Consider the following 26,515-nt stretch of genomic DNA (forward strand, 5'->3'; position numbering starts at 1 on the left):
CCCATGCGGAGGGCGACGGTCCCAGGATGAGGACTTCCGTCTTGTCCGTGTTCAATTTCAGGCGGCTGATGTTCATCCATTCGGCGACGTCTCTCATCCCTCCGTGTAGGCTGGCTTTGGCGGTGTCGGGGTCTTTGGTGAGTGAGAGAATCAGCTGGGTGTCATCGGCGTAGGAAATGATGTTGAGGTTGTGTTGGCGTGCGATGGCAGCGAGGGGTTTCATGTAGATGTTGAAGAGAGTGGGGCTGAGCGACGATCCTTGCAGATGACTTTGGTTGCCTCAGAGCGGAACGGAGGGAGGCGTACTCTCTGAGTTCTGCCGGAGAGGTGTGAGATGATCCAGTCCAGAGCCTTCCCTTGGAGGCTGGTGTCGTTGAGGCGTTGGACTAGGGTGCGGTGGCAGACAGTGTCAAATGCTGCGGAGAGGTCTAGGAGGATGAGTGCTGCTGTTTCACCATTGTCGAGCAGGGCTCGGATGTCGTCGGTGGCTGCGATGAGGGCGGTCTCGGTGCTGTGGTTGGCTCTGAATCCGGACTGCGATGGGTCGAGGGATCCGTTCGTCTCGAGGAAGGCGGCCAGTTGCTTGTTGATGACCTTCTCGATGACTTTGGCGGGGTAAGGCAGGAGCGAGATGGGGCGGAAGTTCTTGAGGTCGGTCGGGTCCGCTGTTGGTTTCTTCAGCAGGGCGCTGAGCTCGGCATGCTTTCAGCTCTCCGGGAAGGTTGCTGTGTCGAAGGAGGTGTTGATGATGTCTCGGAGGTGGGGTGCGATGGTAGAGGCGGCCTTGTTGAAGACATGGAGGGGGCACGGGTCAGTCGGGGATCCGGAGTGGATGGTGTTCATCATGCGTGTCGTTTCTTCGGGGGTCACCTCGGTCCATGTTTGGAGGATGGCGGCGGGGTGCGTAGGTTCGACCGATGGGTGCGGGGGTGGAGCGCCGAAACTGTTGTGGATGTCGGCGATCTTGCGGTGGAAGTACGAGGCGAGGGAGTCGCAGAGGTCCTGGGAGTGATGTCGTTGTTGCCGGTGCTGGGGTTGGAGAACTCCTTGACGATGTTGAAGAGCTCCTTGCTGTCATGGGCGTTCTTGTCCAGTCGTTCCTTCAGAGATTTCTTCTTGGTGGTGCGGATGAGCTGGTGATGTCTGCGGGTGGCGAGTTTGAGGGTGGTCATGTTGTCGGCGGTTTTGTCGAGGAGCCAGGCCTTCTCGAGGGTGCGGCAGGCCTCCTTGGAGTCCTTGAGTTCGTCGGTGAACCAGGGGGCCTTCTTGCTTCTGGGCCTGGTGAGTGGGTTCCTCAGTGGGGCAAGGTCGTCGGCACAGGAGGTCAGCCACTGCGTGAGGTCGAGGGCTGCTGTGTCAGGGTCCGTTGTCCTGACAGGTGGGTTCTGGCTGAGGGAGGTGGCGAGCTGGTCGACGGTGATCTTGCTCCAGTTTCTGTGGGGAACCTGCTCTGGGTGGTGGTGGACCGTGTTCTTTTTGTAGCTGAAGTGGACGCAGCTGTGGTCAGTCCAGTGAAGTCCGGTGGAGTGGCTGAAGGTGACGTGCTTGTTGGATGAGAAGAGGGGGTCGAGCGTGTGGCCGGCGTAGTGGGTGGGGGTGTTGACCAGTTGCTTGAGTCCGAGGTTGGCGAGGTTGTCCAGCAGGGCGGTGGTGTCGCGGTCGTTGATGTTCTCCAGGTGGAAGTTGAGGTCCCCGAGGAGGATGTAGTCGGTGGAGGGGAGGGCGTGAGGGCTGATGAAGTCCGTGATGTCTTCGCAGAACTGTGCGCATGGTCCCGGGGGTCTGTAGATGAGGGTGCCTCTGAGGGTAGTCTTGGGGTCGGTGTGGATCTGGAAGTGCAGGTATTCGGCGGCGTTTAATGCGTCGATGGAGTCAGTCGAGATGCGAATGGTGCTTTTGTGAACGATGGCGATGCCCCCTCCGGTCTGGTTGACGCGATCCTTCCTGATGATCTTGTAGCCGTCCGGGATGGCTATGGCGATGTCGGGGGCTGAGGAGGCGTTCATCCAGGTTTCAGTGAGGAAGGCGACGTCTGGAGATGCGGTGTCGAGGAGGTTCCAGAGTTCCACGGCGTGTCTGTGGACGGAGCGGGTGTTGATCAGGATGCACTTGAGGTGGTTGCTGTTGTCCGTCTTGATGGGTGCGGTGCCGGTTCGGAGGCAGGAGAAGTTGCAGGATCGGCAGGCGAAGGGTCCATGGGTGCGTCGCGGGGATGCTTGGTAGCACCCGGGGGCTCGGGCGGTGTTGAGTGCGATGAGGGTGGCGGCATCGTAGGTCCTGCGGGGGGTTGGCGGACGCGGGGGCCAGGGGGTCTGGTGCTGGGCGCTGTCCAGGCGCGGTCGGGCGCAGACGTGCTTACCTTTGGCGCACCTTCGGCGCTCAGTCGGCGCTCCCGCTGCGCGCGTCCGCTGCGCGGTCGCTGAGGGGGCGTCATAAGTAAGGAGCCGGGAGGGGGGGTCAGCTGGGAGGCGGGAGGCGGTAGACCAATGGGCACAGAGTGGGGGCGGGGTCAGGGGTCAGCGGCGGGAAAGGAAGAAGCGGAACCGGAACATTTTATTCTCATTCTGGTACACTCACGTTTACTCTCACTCCAGAACACTGAGGTTTTATTCTCACGCAGGATAACTCACGTTTTATTCTCACTCTGGAACACTCACGTTTTATTCTCACCCTGGAACACTAATGTTCTAGTCTCACTCCGGAACACTCATGTTTTATTCTCACTCAGGAACACTCATGTTTTATTCTCACTCTGGAATCCTCACGTTTTACTCTCACTCCGGAACATTCACGTTTTATTCTCACTCCAAACACTCACATTTTATTCTCATCCTGGAACACTAATGTTCTATTCTCACTCCGGAACACTGATGTTTTACTCTCACTCCGGAACACTGACGTTTTATTCTCACTCAGGAACACTCACGTTTTACTCTCACTCTGGAACACTCACGTTTTACTCTCACTCTGGAACACTCACGTTTTATTCTCACTCTGGAATACTCACGTTTTACTCTCACTCTGGAACACTCACGTTTTACTCTCACTCAGGAACACTCATGTTTTATTCTCACTCTGGAATACTCACGTTTTACTCTCACTCTGGAACACTCACGTTTTACTCTCACTCAGGAACACTCATGTTTTATTCTCACTCTGGAATACTCACGTTTTACTCTCACTCAGGAACACTCATGTTTTATTCTCACTCTGGAATACTCACGTTTTACTCTCACTCAGGAACACTCATGTTTTATTCTCACTCTGGAATACTCACGTTTTACTCTCACTCTGGAACACTCACGTTTTACTCTCACTCAGGAACACTCACGTCTTATTCTCACTCTGGAACATTCACGTTTTATTCTCACTCTGGAATACTCACGTTTTACTCTCACTCAGGAACACTCATGTTTTATTCTCACTCTGGAATACTCACGTTTTACTTTCACTCTGGAACACTCACGTTTTACTCTCACTCAGGAACACTCACGTTTTATTCTCACTCTGGAACACTCACGTTTTACTCTCACTCAGGAACACTCATGTTTTATTCTCACTCTGGAACACTCACGTTTTACTCTCACTCTGGAACACTCACGTTTTACTCTCACTCTGGAACACTCACGTTTTACTCTCACTCTGGAATTCTCACGTTTTACTCTCACTCTGGAACACTCACGTTTTACTCTCACTCTGGAATTCTCACGTTTTACTCTCACTCTGGAATTCTCACGTTTTACTCTCACTCTGGAACACTCACGTTTTACTCTCACTCTGGAACACTCACGTTTTACTCTCACTCTGGAATTCTCACGTTTTACTCTCACTCTGGAACACTCACGTTTTATTCTCACTCTGGAATTCTCACGTTTTACTCTCACTCTGGAACACTCACGTTTTATTCTCACTCTGGAATTCTCACGTTTTACTCTCACTCCGGAACATTCACGTTTTATTCTCACTCTGGAACACTAATGTTCTATTCTCACTCCGGAACACTAATGTTTTATTCTCATTCTGAACACTGACATGTTATTCTCACTCCGGAACGCTCACATTTTAGTCTCACTATGGTACACTCACGTTTTATTCTCACTTTGGAACACTGACGTTTTATTTTCATTCCGAACACTCACACTTTATTCTCACTCCAGAACACACACGTTTTATTCTCACTCCAAAATACAATATTTGTATTCTCACTGTGGAAAACACAATTTATTCTCACCCTGGAACAACTCCCTTTTTAATCTCACTCTGAAATACTTTTATACCCATTTTTCATTCTCACTCCAAAACACTCACTTTTGGCGTTGTGTGAATGTCTCGGAGTGATGGCATCATTTAGTGCCAGCTCCCTGTGAGAGGCATCGTGCCGGCAGCTCCAAAGATGTACAGCTATCACACCCATGGTCCAGACGTATTCGGAGTGAGGTCTGTAATCAGTTCAGAGGCTGGGCACTGTAGAGAAAACACACAAAATGGGCATATACTGACCAGCCCACAGTTTAAAGTTACACAAATATATGTTTAAATTAAATCTGATCAGATAACTCACGATCATCCACCGGAGGAGGCGACGCACCATTCCCATGAGCATTCATAGAAATAACAAGCATTTGCAATGCAAACGGTCTCGCCTTTGGGACCTTATATGTATTTAGCCATGCAGCACATTAGCCTGGGTGCTAAAACATCTACTGTTCTTTAACATGGAGGGAAAGTAAGCACCAAACTGCATGACACCAGGTATGGGCACACATGAGGAGAAATATTGTCTTTCAGCGGGAAATGGTATAGTCCAAAGCTCTGTTTTCAATATAAAATCAGGGCCTTCGGTGGTCATATCACTGAAAATACAAGATTTGAAAAAAATATTACGGTCCACGGGAACTCCTGGAAGACAATTTCTACGACGGGAAACTAGAGAATGCTAATCTGATTCAGGTATTTTAATGACCTCTGCTGGTCGTTTTCTATCAAGAAAGTTAAATAGAGGCAGTTGCCAGAAAAATAAAATAAGAAAGTCCCTCAGAAAAAAGCAATTCTGGTATTTGACTGACCTCTACTGGTCGTTTTCTATCAAGACAGTTAAATAAAGGCAGTTGAACAGAAAAAAAAGTCCCCAAGCCGAAGCAGACAAGTCTTAGGGCTGATCTCCAGAGCCCACAAAGTACATACACATATAAGTATATACTAAAGTATATACAAGGGGTCTCGAATGCTCGACCTACATTTTTTTAAAAACCAAATAGGTTTCTCAGGTTTGGGGCACCTTCTCGACAGTGGTCCATCTTTTTTTGTTTCCATAGGTCCATGTTTCACTCAGGAGTGTACAAGATGGCGAACACAGCCGTACGACGGAGTGTCCAGTGTTTATGTGCAGGCGTCCGTCCCTTCGGACGCTCTCTGGGGGATTGTAACAAGCCTGAAGGCCTTTCAAAGGCTCTGATTAAACACAGGACTCACCCGGTTATCTCATCCCTCAATTATGAGTGATTAATTACCTACAACAGAGTCTAGATTACATTGAAGCTCACAGAAATAGCACAGAATATATTTGAAGTGTTGTCAGCAATCTGGTGCGCACTGACTCCTCAGGAAATATTTATTATTATTTCTGGCAAAGAGGCCCTTGAAGGGAACTTACTGCTCTGTGTTGTGTGAAAGGCAGAGAGCAGAAATACCCCAAATGTACAAAGGTATGGGGCATTTCTGTTCTCTCCTAGCGCTGGCACAAGGTTTGCTGCCTAGCCCCACTGCAGGCGCCCTTGCACGAAAGTGCAACGGTTCTTGTGTTGCATGCAGGATTGTTTTTGTGCAGGAAGGGACACCCTGGGGGCAACCCTAGAGAAAGCCTGTTTTTAAAGTGGGCGTTGAAAAGTAGCTTTTAATGAATACATCTGAAATTTGCAAGGCAAAGTTGTGTGTGTTCCCTCGAGCCATATTGTGAAGCTGTTATGAGTTGAGATGAGTACTGTACAGGTAGCCAAAGGTATTAGAGTCATACATGACGTTCTCTCAAAAAGGGATACAGGTTAGGTGAGGGTTAGGTCCTCTCAGGGCCAGAGTTTGGGTGTCTTTCTGTATTTGTCCCCTCCTCTATTTCGCTTCATGATGGGCCTGTGTGTTCCTTCTCTGCAGGTGAAACGGAAACGGTCGCCCTCAATGGTGGACATCAGCGGGGGGAAGAAAGGGCGAATGAGCTCCACCACCATGCAGTCCTTTCCTCCTGAACTGGTAAGAGTAGCAGAAACCACCTCAGGCCTGTGTATCCACCCCACAGTGTGGGAAGGGTCAGGCACAGCAGCAGTGCATGCACCCCGCAGTGTGGGAAGGGCCAGGCACAGCAGTAGTGCATGCACCCAGCAGTGTTGGAAGGGTCAGGCACAGCAGAAGTGCATGCACCCAGCAGTGTGGGAAGGACCAGGCACAGCAGCAGTGCATGCACCCCGCAGTGTGGGAAGGACCAGGCATGGCAGAAGTGCATGTCCCCCGCAGTGTGGGAAGGGCCAGGCATAGCAGAAGTGCATGCACCCAGCAGTGTGGGAAGGACCAGGCATGGCAGAAGTGCATGCCCCCCGCAGTGTGGGAAGGACCAGGCATAGCAGAAGTGCATGCACCCAGCAGTGTGGGAAGGGTCAGGCACAGCAGCAGTGCATGCACCCCACAGTGTGGGAAGGGTCAGGCACAGCAGCAGTGGATGCACCCCACAGTGTGGGAAGGGTCAGGCACAGCAGCAGTGCATGCACCCCACAGTCTGGGAAGTGTCAGGCACAGCAGCAGTGCATGTACCCCACAGCATGGAAAGGGTCAGGCACAGCAGCAGTGCATGCACCCCGCAGTGTGGGAAGGGCCAGGCATAGCAGAAGTGCATGCACCCAGCAGTGTGGGAAGGGTCAGGCACAGCAGCAGCGCATGCACCCCGCAGTGTCGGAAAGACCAGGCATGGCAGAAGTGCATGCACCCCACAGTGTGGGAAGGGTCAGGCACAGCAGCAGTGCATAAACCCAACTGTGTGGGAAGGGTCAGTGACAGCAGCAGTGCATGCACCCCACATTGGGGGAAGGGTCAGGCACAGCTGCACCCCACAATGCCACGATGTGGGAAGGGTCAGACAAAGCAGCAGTGCATGCACCCCGCAGTGTGAGAAGGGCCAGGCATAGCAGCAGTGCATGCACCCCGAAGTGTGGGAAGGGTCAGGCACAGCAGCAGTGCATGCACCCCACAGTGTGAGAAGGGTCAGGCACAGCAGCAGGGTGCATGCACCCTACACTGTGGGAAGGGTCAGGCACAGCAGCAGTGCATGCACCCCGCAGTGTGGGAAGGGTTAGGCACAGCAGCAGTGCATGCACCCCGCACTGTGGGAAGGGCCAGGCACAGCAGTAGTGCATGCACCCCACAGTGTGGGAAAGGTCAGACACAGCAGCAGTGCATGCGCCCCACAACCTGGGAAGGGTCAGGCACAGCAGCAGTGCATGCACCCCACAGCGTGGGAAGGGTCAGGTACAGCAGTAGTGCATGCACCGCACAGTGTGGGAAGAGTCAGGCACAGAAGCAGTGCATGCACCCCACAGTGTGGGAAGGGTCAGGCACAGCAGCAGTGCATGCACCCCACAGTGTGGGACGGGCTAGGCACAGCAGCAGTGCATGCACCCCACAGCGTGGGAAGGGTCAGAGCAGTGCATGCACCCCACAGTGTGGGAAGGGTCAGGCACAGAAGTAGTGTATGCACCCCACAGCGTGGGAAGGGTCAGAGCGTTGCATGCACCACACAGTGTGGGAAGGGTCAGGCACAGCAGCAGTGCATGCACCCCGCAGTGTGGGAAGAGTCAGGCACAGCAGCAGTGCATGCACCCTACACTGTAGGAAGGGTCAGGAACACCAGCAACCCACAGTGTGGGAAGGGTCAGGCACAGCAACAGTGCATGCACCCCACAGTGTGGGACGGGTCAGGCACAGCAGCAGTGCCTGACTATTCTTAACTCCAGATCTACATTCCTTGAAAATATATATATTTTCATGGTACATGTATGTGGAGTTATATATAGTAACCTTATTGGAAAGGGGGGGAGAGGGAAAAATTGGATTCACCCTCCTCAATAGTATATCCTCAACAAAAAAAGAACCCAGAAGAAGGAAAGGCTAGAAATTGACAAACTCTCCACAGCGATAGAAATGAAAGAAAAACATTGTTTTTGTTAAAAAATCCCCATCCACCAGGGTTGCCCCTTGGTGGCATGCTTCATCATTGGGGTTCTTCCCGATTTGCTGTGGATCAAAGCGTGCTGCGACCAAGCGAATACGCGGGAGCACTTGTTGGTAAAGTCTATGATAAAGATGGTGTTGTGAGAGGGGAGTGCAATGAAAGTGCTAACAAGTTAAAAATACCTGACTAGTAGAAAACCCTACTTTATTCCGGCCTCTAGTCGGTATGGTTAAAATCAGGAAGGTGGTGGGAAAAAAATAGGTTTCAATGAGTCTATTTCTTCAGGGCAGTCAACATGTTGAGAGCCTTGCCCCTATTGGCTCTTCGTCAAGACCTACAGGAACCTAGTTCATATTGGTACCTGTCCGTATTGTCTCTAGTAGGAACATATTGCCCTGCATGCCATGCGTAATCACATAACATACATACGATTGATATTAGTGTAAGCTGTAACGTCACTGAGTATCTGTAAAAACGGAAAAGAGGGGAGAGTTTGAAAACGTCAGTCCGGGGCTGACATACTGTAATGCTCATAAACATAATGATACGAACACCCATGGTGTAGAGGTGCTTAAAAACATGTAGATCAAGTGGTCACGCTGCGTGTAGTTGCATGCTATTTTATATAGTGGCTTAAAAACCACCTTAATACATATAATAGCGGTACATAACAACAAGAGAAAACACACACATATGAAATGGCATACATTGTGGACGCCGTACTAGTGCGTCGGGATCTTCCCGGGGAGGAGGGGGCCTATAGTCACACCCTAAAAAAAGGAAGAGTAGTGTCCATCAGCGATAGACTGGTTATAAAGCAATGCGTCAGGTTTTTAGTGAGAAGCGAGCCCTCACTGCGTAGGGGAGAGTTTCGCAAGCCGGCAAAGTTTGCGGCAAAATAACATTTGAAGGGCCCCACCCCTGTTGCTTACTTCATCAAGGCCGTCCTCTTCCTTTTTGCCTAATCTGCTCTCCCGGAGACCGCATCCTAACGGTGCGTGTCACGGACAAGCTTCTTAAGCCGGCACGTAGCGGGTAAGTTCCTCATACATGTGCCAAAATACTAAACCTCTCACGGTCTCCTAAGATCGCCTCCCGTATTGGCACAAAAACAGATGCAATGGAGTATATCCAAAAATGACAGGGGCCATTATCAAAAATAAAGGAGGAAAACTATGGCCAAAGTTAATGTAAATTTTACGAGAAGGTTAAAAATATGTGATTTATTTATTTTTATTTTTAGAGGATGCATAACAGTGCGCGGGCCCCTTGGACGATAAACCTTCATTAGAGTGGAATTTTTCATTCAGGTGTGTTTGACAGAAGATGTATGATAGTTAAGGTTTTTTGGGGGAAAATTTAATCAGTAAGCTTGTTCTTAACAGGCATTTTTAGTGAGTGATTTGGGATTTTTTGGGAAGAACCTCAGAGACTAATGAGGCAATCATTGTAAATAGTGGGACTGTGAAAAAACAACCAGTGTGGATACCGGTGAAGGTGGCATGTTCCTATCTTTAAAGTTTTCAAATTACGATTGGATATCTTGTTGTTGGAAAGCAAAGTTTTCTAGGTCCAATGGCAGGCCACTTTGGGTAGGGGTTGGTTTTTAGTATAGGTGGGATCCATGCATGATTACAGTTACGGTCCCTCTGCTCTTTGTTGCCTATGTATGATGGACCCTCAAAAACCGTCATTTGGTGCAAGGGTCAAAGAAACTGGCCCCATGGGATATTGTCATTGAGGCCCTGAGTGTCCGTTTTGAGTTTGAAGACCCATCTCTGTTCTTTTTCATAAAGCCTCCTTTCTGAATTCTCTGTATCTTTTATGTGTTCCAGGACAACCCATTTTAAGTCATGAGGTGTGTGGTTGAGTTCAAGGTAGTGGGATGACATCTTAGTTGTTGTACGTTGACATCTGATATTCCTGAAAAATCAGGTGGCAACCATGTGTAGGCTCTGTCATGACAAACAAAATATGTGCCTTTAGCTGGCACAAACGGTGGAGAAGTCCGAGATGAATAGACATAGGTTTGAGCACACACACTCTTACCTAGCTGAGCTTTCGGATTCCGACCATTACCTTGAAAACAAAAGTGGCCTCGGTGGGGTACAATCCAAATAGGGGGAGACCTTTTTCGTCTCTCCTTCTCTGTCAAACTGGTACTATATCCAGTCACGTTCCAAGCAACGTAAGCCTGCACCTCATCCTTAGGGATAGCATTATATGCATCAATATCTCGGATCATAGCTACTATTCCCCTTATTAAGGCACTATTGCTCGAGTTATCTTTAAGGGAACGTAAGGGGCGTACCTCATTTGCATAGATAAACATGGTCTGAAAAGCCCACACAGACCCATTAAAAGAAAAAGGCAAAACCAAATATGGCATACCTTTATCTGTCGTATGAGGCATAAGACCACAAACTCAACAATTAGTGGTATTTACTACTAACTGATGCTGATGCAACAACTGTATAAACGAGTTGTTGACAAATTCTGATCTCCTTGTCTGTTCATGTTCAGGCAACGTATAAAACTGGTGCAAAGAAACAGTAGTGAAAGAAAGCATAGGTTGGGAGGTGGGTGCAGAGGTCTGTTGTGTAGCATAGACAGCCCAACTCACACAAGCTAATGTGATACTTAAAAACATCAAAAAGCACAATATTATAAAACATTTGCTATGTATCGATGTACAAAATCTTGTCTTAAGATCTATTCTCTCAACATCTCTTTCAGTTACAACAGACTCCATCCTCTAACGTGCTGCTCGCGGCAATTTTCCTTCTTCAGTCAAGTGTGCGTCCAGGCGTTCTAGACGTCCCTAGAACCGTAGACCTTTCGTCAATACGCGGGCCACCCCTTAAGTTCTTATACCGCGACCCTGCAGGTGAACCCGGATGGTGGTTCAAAAAATAAAAATAAAAATAGTCTCGTGTCTGAAAGAGTGTAATTCACAAAAAAAAAAATGCAAATGTTATTTGTCCTTTTTAGACCTTAAGTTGTAGCGTTCTTTACCAGGCACAGTTTGATCCTGAAAGAGTGTCTCTGGGTGCGTAGTATCAAGTCTCAAACACGGCGGCACAGCTTCTTGCAAGACTTTATCATCCGCACGTTCTGACTGAGTCCATTCCAGATGTGCATCGCTAAAAGGTACAAATCTCGGAACCCTTTCACTCTCGGAATCGGCAACACCTTCCCGGACCCACTTATCGTACGGTGAGGGCAAAGGTATCTTCTTACAATGGGTACCATGTACCCAGTTTTTCTTGCCGAACACCTTAATAGCAGTCCGAGTTGATAACAGGGCTTGGTATGGACCGGTCCATCTTGGTTCCAAGTTCTTTGACCTCTGGAAATTCTTGGTTAGAACCCAGTTGCCAGGTTGAATCGTGTGGCCTGCGTCTACAGAAACTGAAGGCAAAGTGTCATGGACCTGTTGGTGAAGAACACGCAATTTAGCAGTCAAATCATGTAAGTAGTCAACCAACATAGGGTACTCGATATCACTGTACTTCTTAGGCCTCGGCACACCCCAGACATTCGCCGGGCGTCCAAAAACAATCTCGTATGGGCTAAGTCCCACGCGAGAATGTACTGTCGTTCTCGTGGACAAAAGTGCCAATGGTAAGGCATCGGGCCATGTAAGACCAGAGCTCGCTTGCACCTTGGCCAACTTCAGCTTCAGAGTGCCATTATAGCACTCAAGCAGGCCTGCTGACTGGGGGTGATTCGCAGCGTGAAATTTCTGTTTAATACCCAGACCCGCACATACTTTCTTCATAATCTGACCCACGAATTCACTTCCATTATCACTCCATACCATCCTCGGCAAGCCATGTCTGGGAAAGAATTTTTTAAGCAAAACATTGGCTGTAGACAAGGCAGTATTATCCTTTAGGGGGTAGGCCTCTATCCATCTGGAAAAGGCACAAACAACCACAAGGACATACTTCAAGTTATTGCATCTTTCCATATGAATATAGTCTATCTGCAGCACCTCGAACGGATACGTTGGAGGAGCAAAATGACCCGCTGGAGTTGGGGTTCCCTTTCCAGGATTATGCATCAAGCAAATCATGCAGTGTTTAACCAAATTCTCAGCACACTTAGGAATTCCACCGTTCTGCCATACCGGAGCCAACAACTTACATATCCCTTTTGAACTAATGTGAGCCAACCCATGAGCCATAGTAACCACCGGAAGCACATATGCATCCGGCAACAACCATCGCTGGTGCTCTGACAACTCAACCCAACAGCCTGTTGAATCCAACATTCCGTACTCTCTCTCCACATACTCAATTCTTTCTCAATAGCTTCTGCCTGAATCATCTTCACACTTTCTGTTGTATCTTCACACATTCCTCCTTCCACAACCCATCTGGCAGGACCTGCAACATACATCCGACTCGTCACATCTTTCGCCGTTTCTCTCGCTACTTCATCTGCAAACGCATTCCCTTGACCCACATCATCCGTAACCTTCTTATGCGCACTACACTTCACTATCGCAATTTGGGTCGGCAAAGTAAGTGATTCAAGAAGTTCACTCACTAATTGTCCATGCTGAATTTTTGTACCATGGGAAGTAAGAAATCCTCTCTCTTTCCACAAGCGACCAAAACTGTGAGCCACTCCAAATGCGTATTGGCTATCAGTATAAACATTCACTCTCTTTCCTTTTGACAACACACACGCTCTAGTCAATGCTATCAACTCCGCTGCTTGCGCTGAATTCTGTGCAATACGTGCTGTTTCAACAATCATGTGCAAAGTTGTGACAGCATATGCTGCAGTCGTCTCTCCATTCGGAAGCTTAAAGCACGAACCATCTACCCATAGGGTACCATCAGGATTCGAAAGAGGAGTATCTTTCAGATCAACTCTACCCTTCGTTTCCTCCTCTGTCCTGAGAAAACAGTCATGCTGTTCCTGAGCATCTGTCTCTACAAAAATCGGCAACAATGTAGCTGGATTCAATGTGTTGCACCGCTTGATGTGCACATGGCTAGCCAAAAGCGTCAACTCATAACCTGACAAACACGCACTGGTAAGATGTTGAGTCTTCGTTCTATTCAATAGGGTATCCACTGCATGTGGGAACATCACAATCAATGTATTATCCAATACCAAACCAGCAGACTGTCGGATAGAAACAGCCGCTGCCACTGTAGCTCTTAGACAACTAGGCAACGCCCTAGCTACCGGATCTAAAGTAGCTGAAAAATACGCACATGGGCGCTGCTTGTCTCCAAATTGTTGCGTCAACACTGACAACGCACAACCTTCTCTCTCATGTACATAAAGTGTAAAAGGTTTACTGTAGTCGGGCGTACCCAACACCGGAGCAGAACACAATGCATCACGCAATTCGGAAAAACTCTTCTGACATTCGTCAGACCAAGGAAGAGGGTGTGGTGTGTCCTTAAGAGTAAGTGCCATCAAAGGTTTCGCTAGCAAAGAAAAATTCGGAATCCACTGTCTACAATACGAGGTGATACCTAAGAAAGCACGCACCTCTCTCTGTGTGCATGGCACAGTCATTTGGGCAATCGCTTGAATACGCTCTGGGGTCAATCACCTTCCCTCCTTCGACAAGAGATGACCTAAGTAGGTCACTTCTTGACGACAATACTGAAACTTCGAAGGTGACACTTTATGATGAAGGTCAGACAGGTGTCGCAACAAAGAAAGAGTAACTTCTTTACAAATCTCTTCATCATCAGCAGCAACCAACAGATCATCAATATACTGGATAAGAGTAACACCAGAAGGCAATGCAAGAGTATCAAGCTGAGTTTTCAAAGCCTGACTGTAAATGGAGGGACTCTCACAATAACCTTGAGGAGCGCGCTTAAACCGGAAACTGCGGCCTCCTAAAGAGAAGCCTAAAATATACCTACTTTCCTCAGCAATCGGAATACTGAAGAAAGCGTTCTTCAGATCAATAACAGAAAACCAAGCAGCTGAGGCAGGGATCATAGTCAGTAAAGCAGTAATGTCCGGGACAACAGGAAACTGTGGCACAACGATCTTATTGACCTCTCGAAGGTCGATCACAAACCGATACACAGGTGGATGAGAAGAGTCAGTACGCTTAAGGACAGGCAGAACAGGACTGTTACACACATTACCTCTCGTTTCTTCAACCACACCTTTCTCAACCAAATCATAGATAATCGCTAAAAGAGCTCTTTCACCATCACTGGAAATTTTGTACTGGGGAATGCGAGGTAATTTAGCATTCAACTTAAGGGTAACAACGTAGGGTGGAATCTGCAAGAGACCAACATCATTGGGACCTGTAGCCCAAAGTGTATCAGGGAGAGAACGCAGTTCCAGTGGAAGGCGATCCTTAGACAGATACATCAGGGAAATCACTTTCTTACCCACCGTAAGATGTACTCCCGAAGGAGAACAATGTAATGTCGCATGCAATCTTTTCAACAAGTCCAAACCCAACAGATTCTCGCCACAGCCCGTCGTTAGAATAAGGGGAGCCTCCAATTCACAGGGACCAATAGAAAGGGGCAAAGGAAAAGAAACCGGATTACGAACTGGGGCGCCAGAAAATCGTACTGAAACATTGGTCAAGCCAGACAAAGGTGCGCCGGGGAGTTTAGAGTGCATGATAGAACTCTTTGCTGCACCAGTATCCAAAAGAAAAGGTTCTGCCACACCTGATGTAATCACTTCAACATAAGGTCCACTCTGGTCTACTGGAGCTGACACTACTCCCTCCCTTTGTCCATGGCTGTTCTAACTATCATTAAAACCAGCACTCTCACTTCCAACATAATAATCGTCAGTGTAGTACTGAGCGGACTGGACGGTCGGAACATTCTGTTGGTCAAAATAATTCATAGAATTCTGAGGGGAAAAGGAACGTTCATTCTGGGGAAACGTACCACGTCCCCTACCCCTAGGTACTTGTTGGACACCACCACGACCTCTCAGACCAGACATACCATTCGCACGCTGTAGCAAGATCGGGCAACTATTCTTGAAGTGACCTTCTTCTTTACAATAAGCACACTGATTAGGGCCTAGCGGGAGTCACGAAGCAAAAGGCTCAGGCTTCTTCAACAGTTTCTGAAACTGTGGGGGTTGCTGAAACTGGGACGGTTGCTGAAACTGACGCTGATTAGGGCGAGGCGGATAAGCCTGCTGCAGAAGAACTTTCGTTTTTAATTCTCTAGTCTTCTTCTCTACTTTATCCTTCTCATCTTTATCTCTATTCTCATAGTATTGTGCGGTAGCCAATATCTGAGCCGAAGAAGAAACAGCCCATGAACTCTCAGTGTCCTTTAACTTATTAGAAAGTTCAGGAAGTAAATTAAAAACAAACTTATCTACAAACAACCTCTGACCACCTTCTGTACTCATATCCTGACCACTATGATCAATGAATGTTTCCTCAAACCTAGTGAAGAAATCAGACACACTCTCGTCTTTCTTTTGTTTGCATGCAGAGGAGGCATCATAGTTTTCATTAAATTAATAATCCTACCAGGTAGTTCTACAACAGGTTTGGCACCTCCTACCTGCCGACCATCTGCAGCAGTAATATTAACCCACGTATCTCCTAACTCTGGCGCGTGATCCTCATGATGGATCTTCGCCCACAAGGGTTGAGGAACTACATTACCCATCAACATATCTATGTCAGCTAAATTCATAACACACGCATCAACTGTCTGAGACAACTCCTTATAATAACCAGCAGGATTTTTACGGGGGTCAGGCAAAGTCTGCTTAAGAGCCAGGACCTCAGCTCTCTTCCAAGGGACATGCACCCACACTCGCTGAAAATGAGCCGGTGCAGCCGCAATACCATGAGCGGCATCAGCCACAACTGCCTCTCTCCATACTTTTCTCCTAATAGAAGGGTCAGGTTCGAACAATGACTGAGGTGGAAGTCTAGACCTAAAAGTGAGTAGTGTCTCTACCGCTTCCTCAACATCGGAACCCACCATCGTCCCTTTAGCAAATTCAGACTGAACATTAAGCAATTCCAGTGGAATTGAACCCAACTCATTATCTTCCCACTCCTGACGAAGGAAGGTACACATGACATCAAAAACATACCTTTGTTTTGGTGCCTCCCACTGTAGGAAGATATCCATAACCACTTGTGGACTGTACTTGGAGGTATTCGAAACCCATCTACGATCAAGGAGATCTAACACTGCCCGCTCTTCGGGACCAGGGAGCTGACTACGTCTCTGCTTACATTCAGAAACAGGGGTCATATTCAGTGACCCAAAGAAAGGAGACAAAAGACTAGTGACAGTCTCAGTCATTCGTTGCCGAGCAGAAGGAGAAGAAGTTTACATGAGGACAGGAGACAAAGTGTTTTGAGGTGACAGAGACGTAGGGACAGAAATAAGAGAAGTTGAAGATAAAGGAGTGTAAGGCAAAGGAGTTTGAGGCAAGGCTGGTGGCAAGGCTGGTGGCCCTGGAGGGGGCTGCGCCGGGGGATGAAGAACCACCTGTGAAGCAACGGGTGGCTGGACAACAACAGGGGGTTGAACGACAACAAGGGGTGCAACAACTGGAGGTAACGGAGGTGCAGTAGCACCCTGCACATAAGGGGGTGGTAATCTCAGTAAATGTGACATCAAAGGATCCTTTTCAGGGTCTACAGTCACATTTGAAAGGGGAGGCTGCAAAGCCGGGTAACATTTGTCAATGGCCATGCAATGTTGTCTATCTGACACTTCAATCGCACGATCTTCTTCATCTTCCTTAAACTGCCTAGCAGCCTGCATTACCAATATATTCCTTTCCTTCCTGTCTCTCTTAGCTTGCTTAATTTCTCGCTGTTTGGCTTCCTTACGCCAAAGGCGGAAAGAGTCAAACATCGCCGGCCGGGCTTTCTTCTTAAATAACGCAACTTCTAGGTTATCGAAAACATCTGATTCAAAACTACCGTGTTGGGGCCATCATAAAACTCCATCTTTCCTTGTATAACGGACCCATACTTCATTAAAGGTAATGGGACCTACACCATGCTTTGAATAGAGTTCATAAGTTGGAGTTCCAACCGGAGGTATCGGACACAAGTCCTCCAATCGGGAATCCCTATTACAACTACAACAAAATCATTTCCTAAATTTGCTAAAACCAGGCATCTTTTAGCTCACTAGTCTTGCTTCAAACTTCAAGGGGTTATCAAAAATGATACACCCGCAAATATACGAACCCCCCGGCTTCGACTATTGCAATGGCCGAATCAAAACCAAGAAACAAAACAAAGTCGTGGGAGCGACCCACTTATACTTAACCAAAATGTCTGTCACGCCACCAGAAGACCGTCTAACGTCTCGTCTTACAAATCATCACAAGAGGGTCCAAGACAGGGCGACAGTCAGGGCAGCAGTCCTTCGCAGCCGTCGGAAAGGGGAAGCCTCGCAGAAAAAACCTTCGGTCCACGTCGACATGCAGGGGTCGATGAAGTGGCGGCCGTCCTCCAGAATTTCCTCACGGGGCTCCTCACAATCTTCGGGCTTGGACCAGTACCGCTGAAGTCGCCCCACGTTGGGCGCCAGTTGAAGAACCGGGGTTTAAGCCAGCGGCGTCAGGGGCACGCCTAAGACCTTCGAGTTCACCTGTCTTGGTATACAGAGACACGGATTACTTCTGGATGGCGTCAGAGACCAAGTTTATTAGCTGCAGCGATCCTAGAAATACATCACGGTGTAAATTCTCAGGAGACTGCTCCTTTTACTAAGGCGAGACGTCTCCTTTTATACCCAATATTCACATTATAAATGTACACCCACTGCACAAAATTCTAGCCAATAAGGTACATTTTCAAACAAAGTATCACATAACAAAAACTCAATTTACAGTATCCCAACCCAAAAGTTAATTATTAGGAATGTCCCAAATTCAATCTCCACAAGCCGGACAAACCTATAATTGAAAGTATAACCCATGTAATGAAGAAACATTAAAAAAAAAACGGTATCAGATGCTGAACAAGATAAGGCATGTGCAAGGAAACTAAAAGTTAACGATGTCCTGAACATTGATTGGCAATCTCAGACAAAGATCGATCAGGGAAATTGGCTTTGCGGGGTCAGTTTCAGGTGCAGAGGTCAGTTTCTTACAGTTCATTTCAGAGTCAAAAAGAAACCTAGTTAATGTATACATGAACTAGGAAGGCCAGGCCACTTTATTCGCCAGGCTACCTTCACAGGCCTACGTGAGGGCAACACAAAATGGTGGCACAGAACAAAATGGAGTCAGACTCGAGAATTACAGAACCTCAGTTCTTCCCAAAAAATCCCAAATCACTCGCTAAACATGCCTGTTAAGAACAAGCATAAGAATTGAATTTTCCCCCAAAAACCTTAACTATCATACATCTTCTGTCAAACACACCTGAATGAAAAATTCCACTCTAATGAAGGTTTATCGTCGAAGGGGCCTGCGCACTGTTATGCATCCCCTAAAAATAAAAATAAATAAATCAGATATTTTTAACCTTCTCGTAAAATTTACATTAACTTTGGCCATAGTTTTCCTCCTTTATTGTGATAATGGCCCCTGTCATTTTTGGATATACTCCATTGCATCTGTTTTTGTGCCAATACGGGAGGCGATCTTAGGAGACCGTGAGAGGTTTAGTATTTTGGTACATGTATGAGGAACTTACCCGCTACGTGTCGGCTTAAGAAGCTTGTCCGTGACACGCACCGTTAGGATGTGGTCTCCGGGAGAGCAGATTAGGCAAAAAGGAAGAGGACGGCCTTGATGAAGTAAGCAACAGGGGTGGGGCCCTTCAAATGTTATTTTGCCGCAAACTTTGCCGGCTTGCGAAACTCTCCCCTACGCAGTGAGGGCTCGCTTCTCACTAAAAACCTGACGCATTGCTTTATAACCAGTCTATCGCTGATGGACACTACTCTTCCTTTTTTAGGGTGTGACTACAGGCCCCCTCCTCCCCGGGAAGATCCCGACGCACTAGTACGGCATCCACAGTGTATGCCATTAAGAGTTTGTCAATTTCTAGCCCTTCCTTCTGCTGGGTTCTTTTTTTGCTGAGGTTATATACAGTAAAACTTTACTTACCCATAGAAAATAACGGTCACAATATTTTTGTCCTCAATATTTTTGACACAATAGCCCTGTGTCTGATATTTTGTCTGAATACCGGAGCCAGGGGAAAACAGGGTAAGAGGGAAACAGCGGGGATACTGGTTTGGAACGGCACCAACAGCAGCACCAAATCTTCACAGAACCACCACAAAGATCTCTTTTGGTAATCTTCCAACACAAACCAATACAAGCCAAACAGAACTCATTCTGATGAACAAGCTCATGAAATGCAGTATCTGATGACCGCAAGATGGCTGCTTACCTCTCGCTCGGCAAATAAGAACTGTAACCAGCCCCAGTCCCACCAGTCAACAGGCCCAGAGCTGGAAGCTGAGGACACCCAGGAATGTCTGCAAGCTTCTTAAATGATACAACAGCCTCCGTTGCCCTGAAAGCTCCACTCTAAACCAGGAAGTGACACCTTATGTTGACTTCCACCACTTTGCAAGCCCCCGTCTTCCACAGTTTCTATTATGGACCCAATCTGACTTTGGTACGAGGCATGAAACCGGTGATACTGATCTTCAGAGTATGTATCCTTCATGACTTTACGTAGATGTTTCTTGCTATTTGCACCATCCTCAGGTAGTCCAACACACCGCGGCTCTTCTCATCTTGAATCTACCGTCGTCGGTCAGTATCTACCCGTCTCAAGGACCTCTGTTGGCTTTCTATGGGCAAACATTCCCTCTTCAGAGCAGGTTGCAAGTCCATAAGGATATAGTCAACAAAGGATTATTATGGGAGTCAATAAAGTTGAATATATCCAAAACTTGTTTGGGGAAAGGCCTACTGATAAGGGAACATTTATTTAAGTCATTTGTGAACTTGGCACAGGTTGATGGTGTAAAATAGGACTTAACAATGTTGAGTGTTCTATTACACCGTGCTTCAGGGTTAAACTTCACATTCTGACCCAAATAAACACTGCGGCACTGGAGAAGAACAAGTGTGAGACTTACCTTGTCGTCATTGAAAATCCAGGAAATAGTTTGTCTTAGTGAAGGCATGCCCTTGGTTTGCAATTCCTCTCTACCAGGGCCTCCTGATGGTAATTCTAAGAGGCCTTACCAGTAACTGTTTTATGTAAGTTCTTTCAGCCAACACATAAAACATGTGTTCTCTTTTAGGTGCCCCCCCCCCCCTGGTCCTCTTGGCCTTTGAGCATTGTTTTTAGGTCTGGCCGCTTGGCATAGCCAATAGGTCTCGCTTTTGGGACCTTATAAGTATTTAGTTATGCAACTGTTGCATGGCTAAACACTTATAAGGTTCCAAAGGCGAGACCTATTGGCTATGCCAATGCTTGTTCTTAGTTGGTTGCAAGTAAGGGGACTGCTCTTAGGGTTTGATGAGCTGTCATGATGCAGCTCTGGCAATACATAGCCAATATTTGTATGCCAAATTTGTGCTGAAGCATTCACTGTTTGAATCCATTTTTCAATAGTTTGCTCGAGAGCGGACTATGCTTGTCTCAGCCATACTCGATGGAGAGTCCCAGGATAGCTTGCTGCACTCACACCAAGAGCACAAAGTGGGGCTGATGGAAGCCTTTTTGCCAGAACTGGTTTAGTTTATCAACCAGGCTATGGTGGCCACAACTCCGCTGTCTAGCAATGTGCCAATAAGGGCAAACAACGCATCCACGGGGCAATGCTGGCCGTTAGCAGTGGAAACGATTTGCTGCATTTTGGCCAGGTTTGCGCTATACGAAAATCACATACATACCTGGGATAAACCAGAGCTTAAGCAAAAGAGATCCAGCATTTTAAGGTTATATTCCTGCCCCGGTAAGTATAGTATAAAAGGAATCTTAGGATTTTAAGGTTAGCCCCGGGGCATGGGAGGCATTGGTATGCATGGACCTGATGGGACATTATTTATACCACTAACAGCAATCCATGTTTGACCCTTTGCTCCTTTGACCACTAGAATGAAAAGATCTACTCAGGCTAGAAGATCAAGAGATCTCCAGGTTCCTTCCTGCTGCTTCTAGTTATTGTGTTCACCTATAATATAAGAAGGCAGATGTTTGCACATCTGCATATCCCTTCTGGAGCGTGGAAACCTCTATTAATAGAAGAAATGTCACCATCACTGTGGGAATCTCCTGTGCTGAGAGGGGCAGGAAAAACTACGCTGGGGTTTTCTACTGGAAATATTAGCTCTCAAGGCATTCTGAGCACCGGGAGGGTCCCAAAGGTGTCTCTGTGGGTTGGGTCACCTCAAAATACTTTTTCGAAATATAGCATGAATCCGGAGTGTGGTTATTCAGAATAAGCACACCTGAACGTAGTCAGCCAATCTCCAGTGACCATCTGGGGCTGGTGCAGTGGATTTGTTATTCTTTGCCTTCAACCCCCATGAATACCACATGTTGTAAATCTTTCACTGTGAACAGCTGGAGCACATCATCTCTTTCCTGTCCGTGAGGGACGTGGTGGCTTTGGGAGAGACCTGCCGCTACTTCCACGAGATCAGCAACAGCGAGGGCATCTGGAGAAAGATCTGCAAGCGCCTCTCCCCTCGACTCAAGGAAGAATGGAACTATGTGCGATCCTGGAGGAGGGCAGCCGTTCTGAATGGTGAGTGTCTCAGGCAGCCATTTTGAATGGTAAGTGTCTTTGGCAGACATTTTGAATTGTGAGTGTCTCTGGCAGTGATTTTGAATGCTGAGTGTCTCTCGCAGCCATTTTGAACAGTGAGTGTCTCTGGCAGCCATTTTGAATGACAAGTGTCTCTGGCAGCCATTTCGAATGGTGAGTGTCTCTGTCAGCCATTTTGAATGGTGAGTGTCTCTAGCAGCCATTTTGAATGGTGAGTGTCTCTGGCAGCCATTTTAAACAGTGAGTGTCTCTGGCAGCCATTTTGAATGGCGAGTGTCTCTGGCAGCCATTTCGAATGGTGAGTGTCTCTGTCAGCCATTTTGAATGGTGAGTGTCTCTAGCAGCCATTTTGAATGGTGAGTGTCTCTGGCAGCCATTTCGAATGGTGAGTGTCTCTGTCAGCCATTTTGAATGGTGAGTGTCTCTAGCAGCCATTTTGAATGGCGAGTGTCTCTGGCAGCCATTTCGAATGGCGAGTGTCTCTGTCAGCCATTTTGAATGGTGAGTGTCTCTAGCAGACATTTTGAATGGTGAGTGTCTCTGGAATCAATCCCAAGCCAACAGTTCTTTAAGTCACTTGCTTATAACTTTTCACATTATGCATAGATAGGTCTCCTCCTGTGGTAGGCTGCAGGTACCAATGACCGCAAACAGCATAAAAAGTAATCCATGATGTTTACCGTGCTCTCATAGGCACCCCTTGATAAAGGCATTCCTGAATTCATGCGATCATTACCTTCGTGTCATCAAGGGTTGAGCAATAGCAGAGTGAACTCATCCTTTACATTTTTTTTTATATTTGCGTGTGCTTTCATATTCTCAGGAGTTTTTGTCAGTGCAGGTTTGAAACAGCCGCTCTGTGCTACAAAGTGAGCGCACATGCTCGTTGCGCCCCTAGGGCACTTTGTATAATAAGGCTCATGGTGTCTCAATCCAAACTGTTTCTCAATTGCTGGAATCCTGAACTCTTAGCATCTCCTCTCATGCCTTGTCTTCTGCCCCATCTTCATTATTACAAAATGTTTCAGATTGCCTAGTCTTTAGAGAGCTCTGCTGTCTATGGCCAGGATTACGCTACAGAAATACCACATACATAAATGGCTACTATGCACTGGGGGAGGCTGCAGGGAGGAAAGGAGAACAGCAGAAGGAAGGAATGTGAACTGAGATGGAAAGATTGCAAAGAACAGAGGGCTCGATTCACAAAAGTAATCTGAGACGAAATCCTAACTTTACGACTTTCGGTATTCACAAAGGGCATTTAGGAGTAGTAAAGTAAGGAATCGTAACTTTACTACTCCTAAATGCCCTTTGTGAATATAAAAAAGAAAAGTTAGGATTTTATCTCAGTTAAACTTAAGTTTTGGTCTTAAGTTTAACTTAAGTTTAACTTAAGACCAAAACTTAAGTTTAACTGAGACAAAATCCTAACTTTACGACTTTCGGTATTCACAAATGGCATTTAGGAGTTGTAAAGTTAGGAATCCTAACTTTACTTCTCCTGAATGCACTTTGTGAATTACAAAAGTCCTGAAGTTAGGATTTTGTCTCAGATTACTTGTGTGAATCGGGCTCAGATAGTGGTTCATTAAATTGAGACAGTTACACACAGATCAATCAGGCAACAAGGGTGTATCAAGAAAGGAACGAGAGACCTATTGCTTGAAAATATTTGTTTTATTTCATTCAGAAACCACTAATAATGGCAAAGCAAGTGAACCTTCCAGGAGCTCAAAAACATATGCTCTGTCTCACTCTGATCGATAGCTGTTTCTTGCAGTCATGGCACATCATATATCTTGTTGTTTGGGGGGGGGACGTCTCCCCTGGCACACTGCCTGGATAATTTTTCAGTTGTCGGAAAACTGACAAAGTTAACGACGCCAGCACGCAGGGGTTTAATTTATATGTGGCTTCTCTCAATCACTTCCAGGGTGGGGTCAAGTCACCTACTGGTGTGTCTTGAGCATTGCTGGACAAAATCTCTGGATCCAGAGTAGAGTCCGGGAATATTGTAAAGGTGAGGAACCTGTGGTTAGAAGTATCCATCAGCACAGGACTTGTAACATGAAGCCCTGTTAGACGCCAGAATCTCCCCTCCGAGCTCGGTGCTATCTTGGCTGAAAAAACCCCTTCTGATCCTAACAGCTCAACTCTCTTTTCTCCAGTAGTGACTTTTAAAATCTTAGATAGTGTCTCTTTGTCTCAACTCTCTGTTTCCCTGGGACTTGTAATGTATTTTGTTTGTAAAATCAATACATTTCTTTAAACCTAAAAAAAGAAAGTATTATCTTAGTCCAACCGTGGCGTCATTATGACCCTTAAGAGTCCAGGTCAATAAAAGCGTAGTAACCTATACTTCTGATTCCAGCCCCTTCCGCCGGCTGCTGGGCAGTAGAAGCTGTGAGTCTGGAGCTTCAGGGCATGTGATGCTGACAGAGGACAAACTCCAGCACTTATGAATGGAGTGCAAACGAGAGGAAACTGAACCAAACCTGGTGGCTTTTTAAATAATATTCCATTTGTGTTAATGTGCTCTCTTCCCCTTCCCCTTCCCCCTCCGCACTTGTTAACATTTTCTCTTTTGTCAACTTTGTATTTCCTGCAGCTACTAAGGGCCTGTACTTCCAAACCTTTGGGGGCCGGAGACGAATCCTCAGCAAGACGGTGGCCCCGCACCTCTCCCATGGCTACCGCCGCTTCCTGGCCACCAAGGACCACGTCTTCATCATGGACTACACAGGAACCCTCTTCTTTCTGAAGAACGCCCTGGTCTCCTCCACACTCGGACAGATCCAGTGGAAGAGGGCGTGCCGCTACGTGGTGCTCTGCCGTCATGCCAAGGATGTGAGGTTCACTTACCACTTTCACTCTTCTTTCCCTATTTAGCAGCATTTGGGGCAAAGTGTTGTGTGAGTCCTTAAAGTAGAAGTTACCTACTTACAGTAATGATGTTTCTGTTGGATACGTTATCTTCCCGCAAGTTCCTCATTTCAAGAATATTCCCCAGGTGTAACACTGGCCCCAAAACGCTTCTGCCTTGTTGTAGTTCCCCACTGTTGACTCCAGCCACTCTCCTGCCTGCTGGATGTGACGTCATTGGCATGAATTTGGTGCCAACCTGCACTCTGACATCAGCTTCCCAGTAAGGCATGCTGCAGGGATAATAGTTATTGTTATACTCTAAGGCCAGAGCCTTTTAAGGTGCAGAGATGGGAGGTGTCTGGGTCACCAGAGTCGCCCAACACCAAGAAGGTTCATCCTTGAGGAGTGGTCAGAGGGTACCAGAGCAGTCCTACAGATGTCCACTACAGCCTGGCGTAAAAGTTGAATCTACTGCAGTCTTGGAATCGGCTCAGCGGATGATTCCAGAGTCTGGGATCAAGAAAGAGGAGTATTTTTCTTTTCTGTAGCACTTTTTTTTTATGGCAAGACCTTTTGGGAAATAGTTGCCTCACAGGGACTTACCTGTCAGAGAGAGGGTACTCTTTGGCGTGTCCCTACTTGCCTTGGGAAGTATAACTTGGTCTCCCATCCCCTGATGCCCATCAGGTGTATCAGGAAACACAAATCACAAACCATGAACATCATATGAGGATGTTGTGAGGAGCTATAAAAACATCTGCTTGCCACACTTACAGCAGTACTTGAACCATGAAACCTTCAGAGGAGGCATTTGACTTAGTCGCTGCTGAAGGTGAGGAAAATTTTGTTGGTGAAATACAGAGAGAGACTCTAGACTGTGTCGACAACGCACAGAAAATAGGAACTGATGTCAGAACACAGGCTGCTGCCTGAATACATGTTAGTTACATCATGTCCAGTGGGCAGAGTCATGGCACTGCCTGGAAAGCTACTGCTGGGGAAATGATTTTCTGGACCATCCTGACACCTGGGAGAATATTTTTAAGGTGAGGAGTAGGCGGGAAGATGTATTCATCAGAAGCTATGAGTAGGGTTTGAGAAGTGGAATCAATTAGCTATTGGCGGAGGATGCATATCTGGTGGGTGGGGAGATCCTGCCTGTGGGCTGTATCCTTCAGCGGAGTGTTTATTGGCTCTGCGTGCTACTTCTGCACTCTGTGCCCGCTACCTGGACAGGTTTTGCTCATTCGGGTCTGTTAACTCTTTGGTCTTGTTGATCAAGCCATGTGGCCCGTTGTGTGGGCAAATATCCTTTTGTCCAAAATTAGTTGTGGATGTCAACACTGCTGACTCATCAGTTGATTAACTAGCATTATGTTTCCTTACAGGCCTAAACACATCTAGTGATGGCAGTAGCAAAGGTTGCCAGAATATTGGGATGCTTGAGTTACTCTCATATTTCTCGTATTTCTTTATAAGCACTGGTCTGTCATCAAGGCTTTAGTTTGGACAAGAGCCTATTTTAACTCGCTGGGTTGGTTGCCTAAGCAGTTTACCTGTTGTTTAGAAAGATGCACTTTATGTCAACATTACGAACTGTGAGTTTACACCAACCCCCTCTCATAAGTATATGTGCAATGTGATCTTAACCATTACCTAATTCTGGCTGTGGATGTGAGCATGTGTTAACTCACTGGGTATAAAATGTAATTTGGAGTTTAAAAAATGT

At 47.0% G+C, this 26,515-nt stretch overlaps 1 protein-coding gene across 1 annotated transcript in view; it reads left to right on the forward strand.

The window, feature by feature from the left end:
* The window catches only part of FBXO24 (F-box protein 24), a 219,019-nt gene that overhangs the window by 145,778 nt on the left and 46,726 nt on the right, over window positions 1-26,515 (forward strand). The window contains exons 2-4 of the mRNA XM_085637266.1: window positions 6,148-6,243; window positions 21,717-21,900; window positions 24,530-24,768. Of these exons, the coding sequence (XP_085493392.1) occupies window positions 6,148-6,243; window positions 21,717-21,900; window positions 24,530-24,768 (519 nt within the window). The remainder of the gene's footprint in view (window positions 1-6,147; window positions 6,244-21,716; window positions 21,901-24,529; window positions 24,769-26,515) is intronic.

Source organism: Triturus cristatus, chromosome 12, assembly GCF_964204655.1.
Source record: "Triturus cristatus chromosome 12, aTriCri1.1, whole genome shotgun sequence".
Taxonomy (NCBI): Eukaryota; Metazoa; Chordata; class Amphibia; order Caudata; family Salamandridae; genus Triturus; species Triturus cristatus.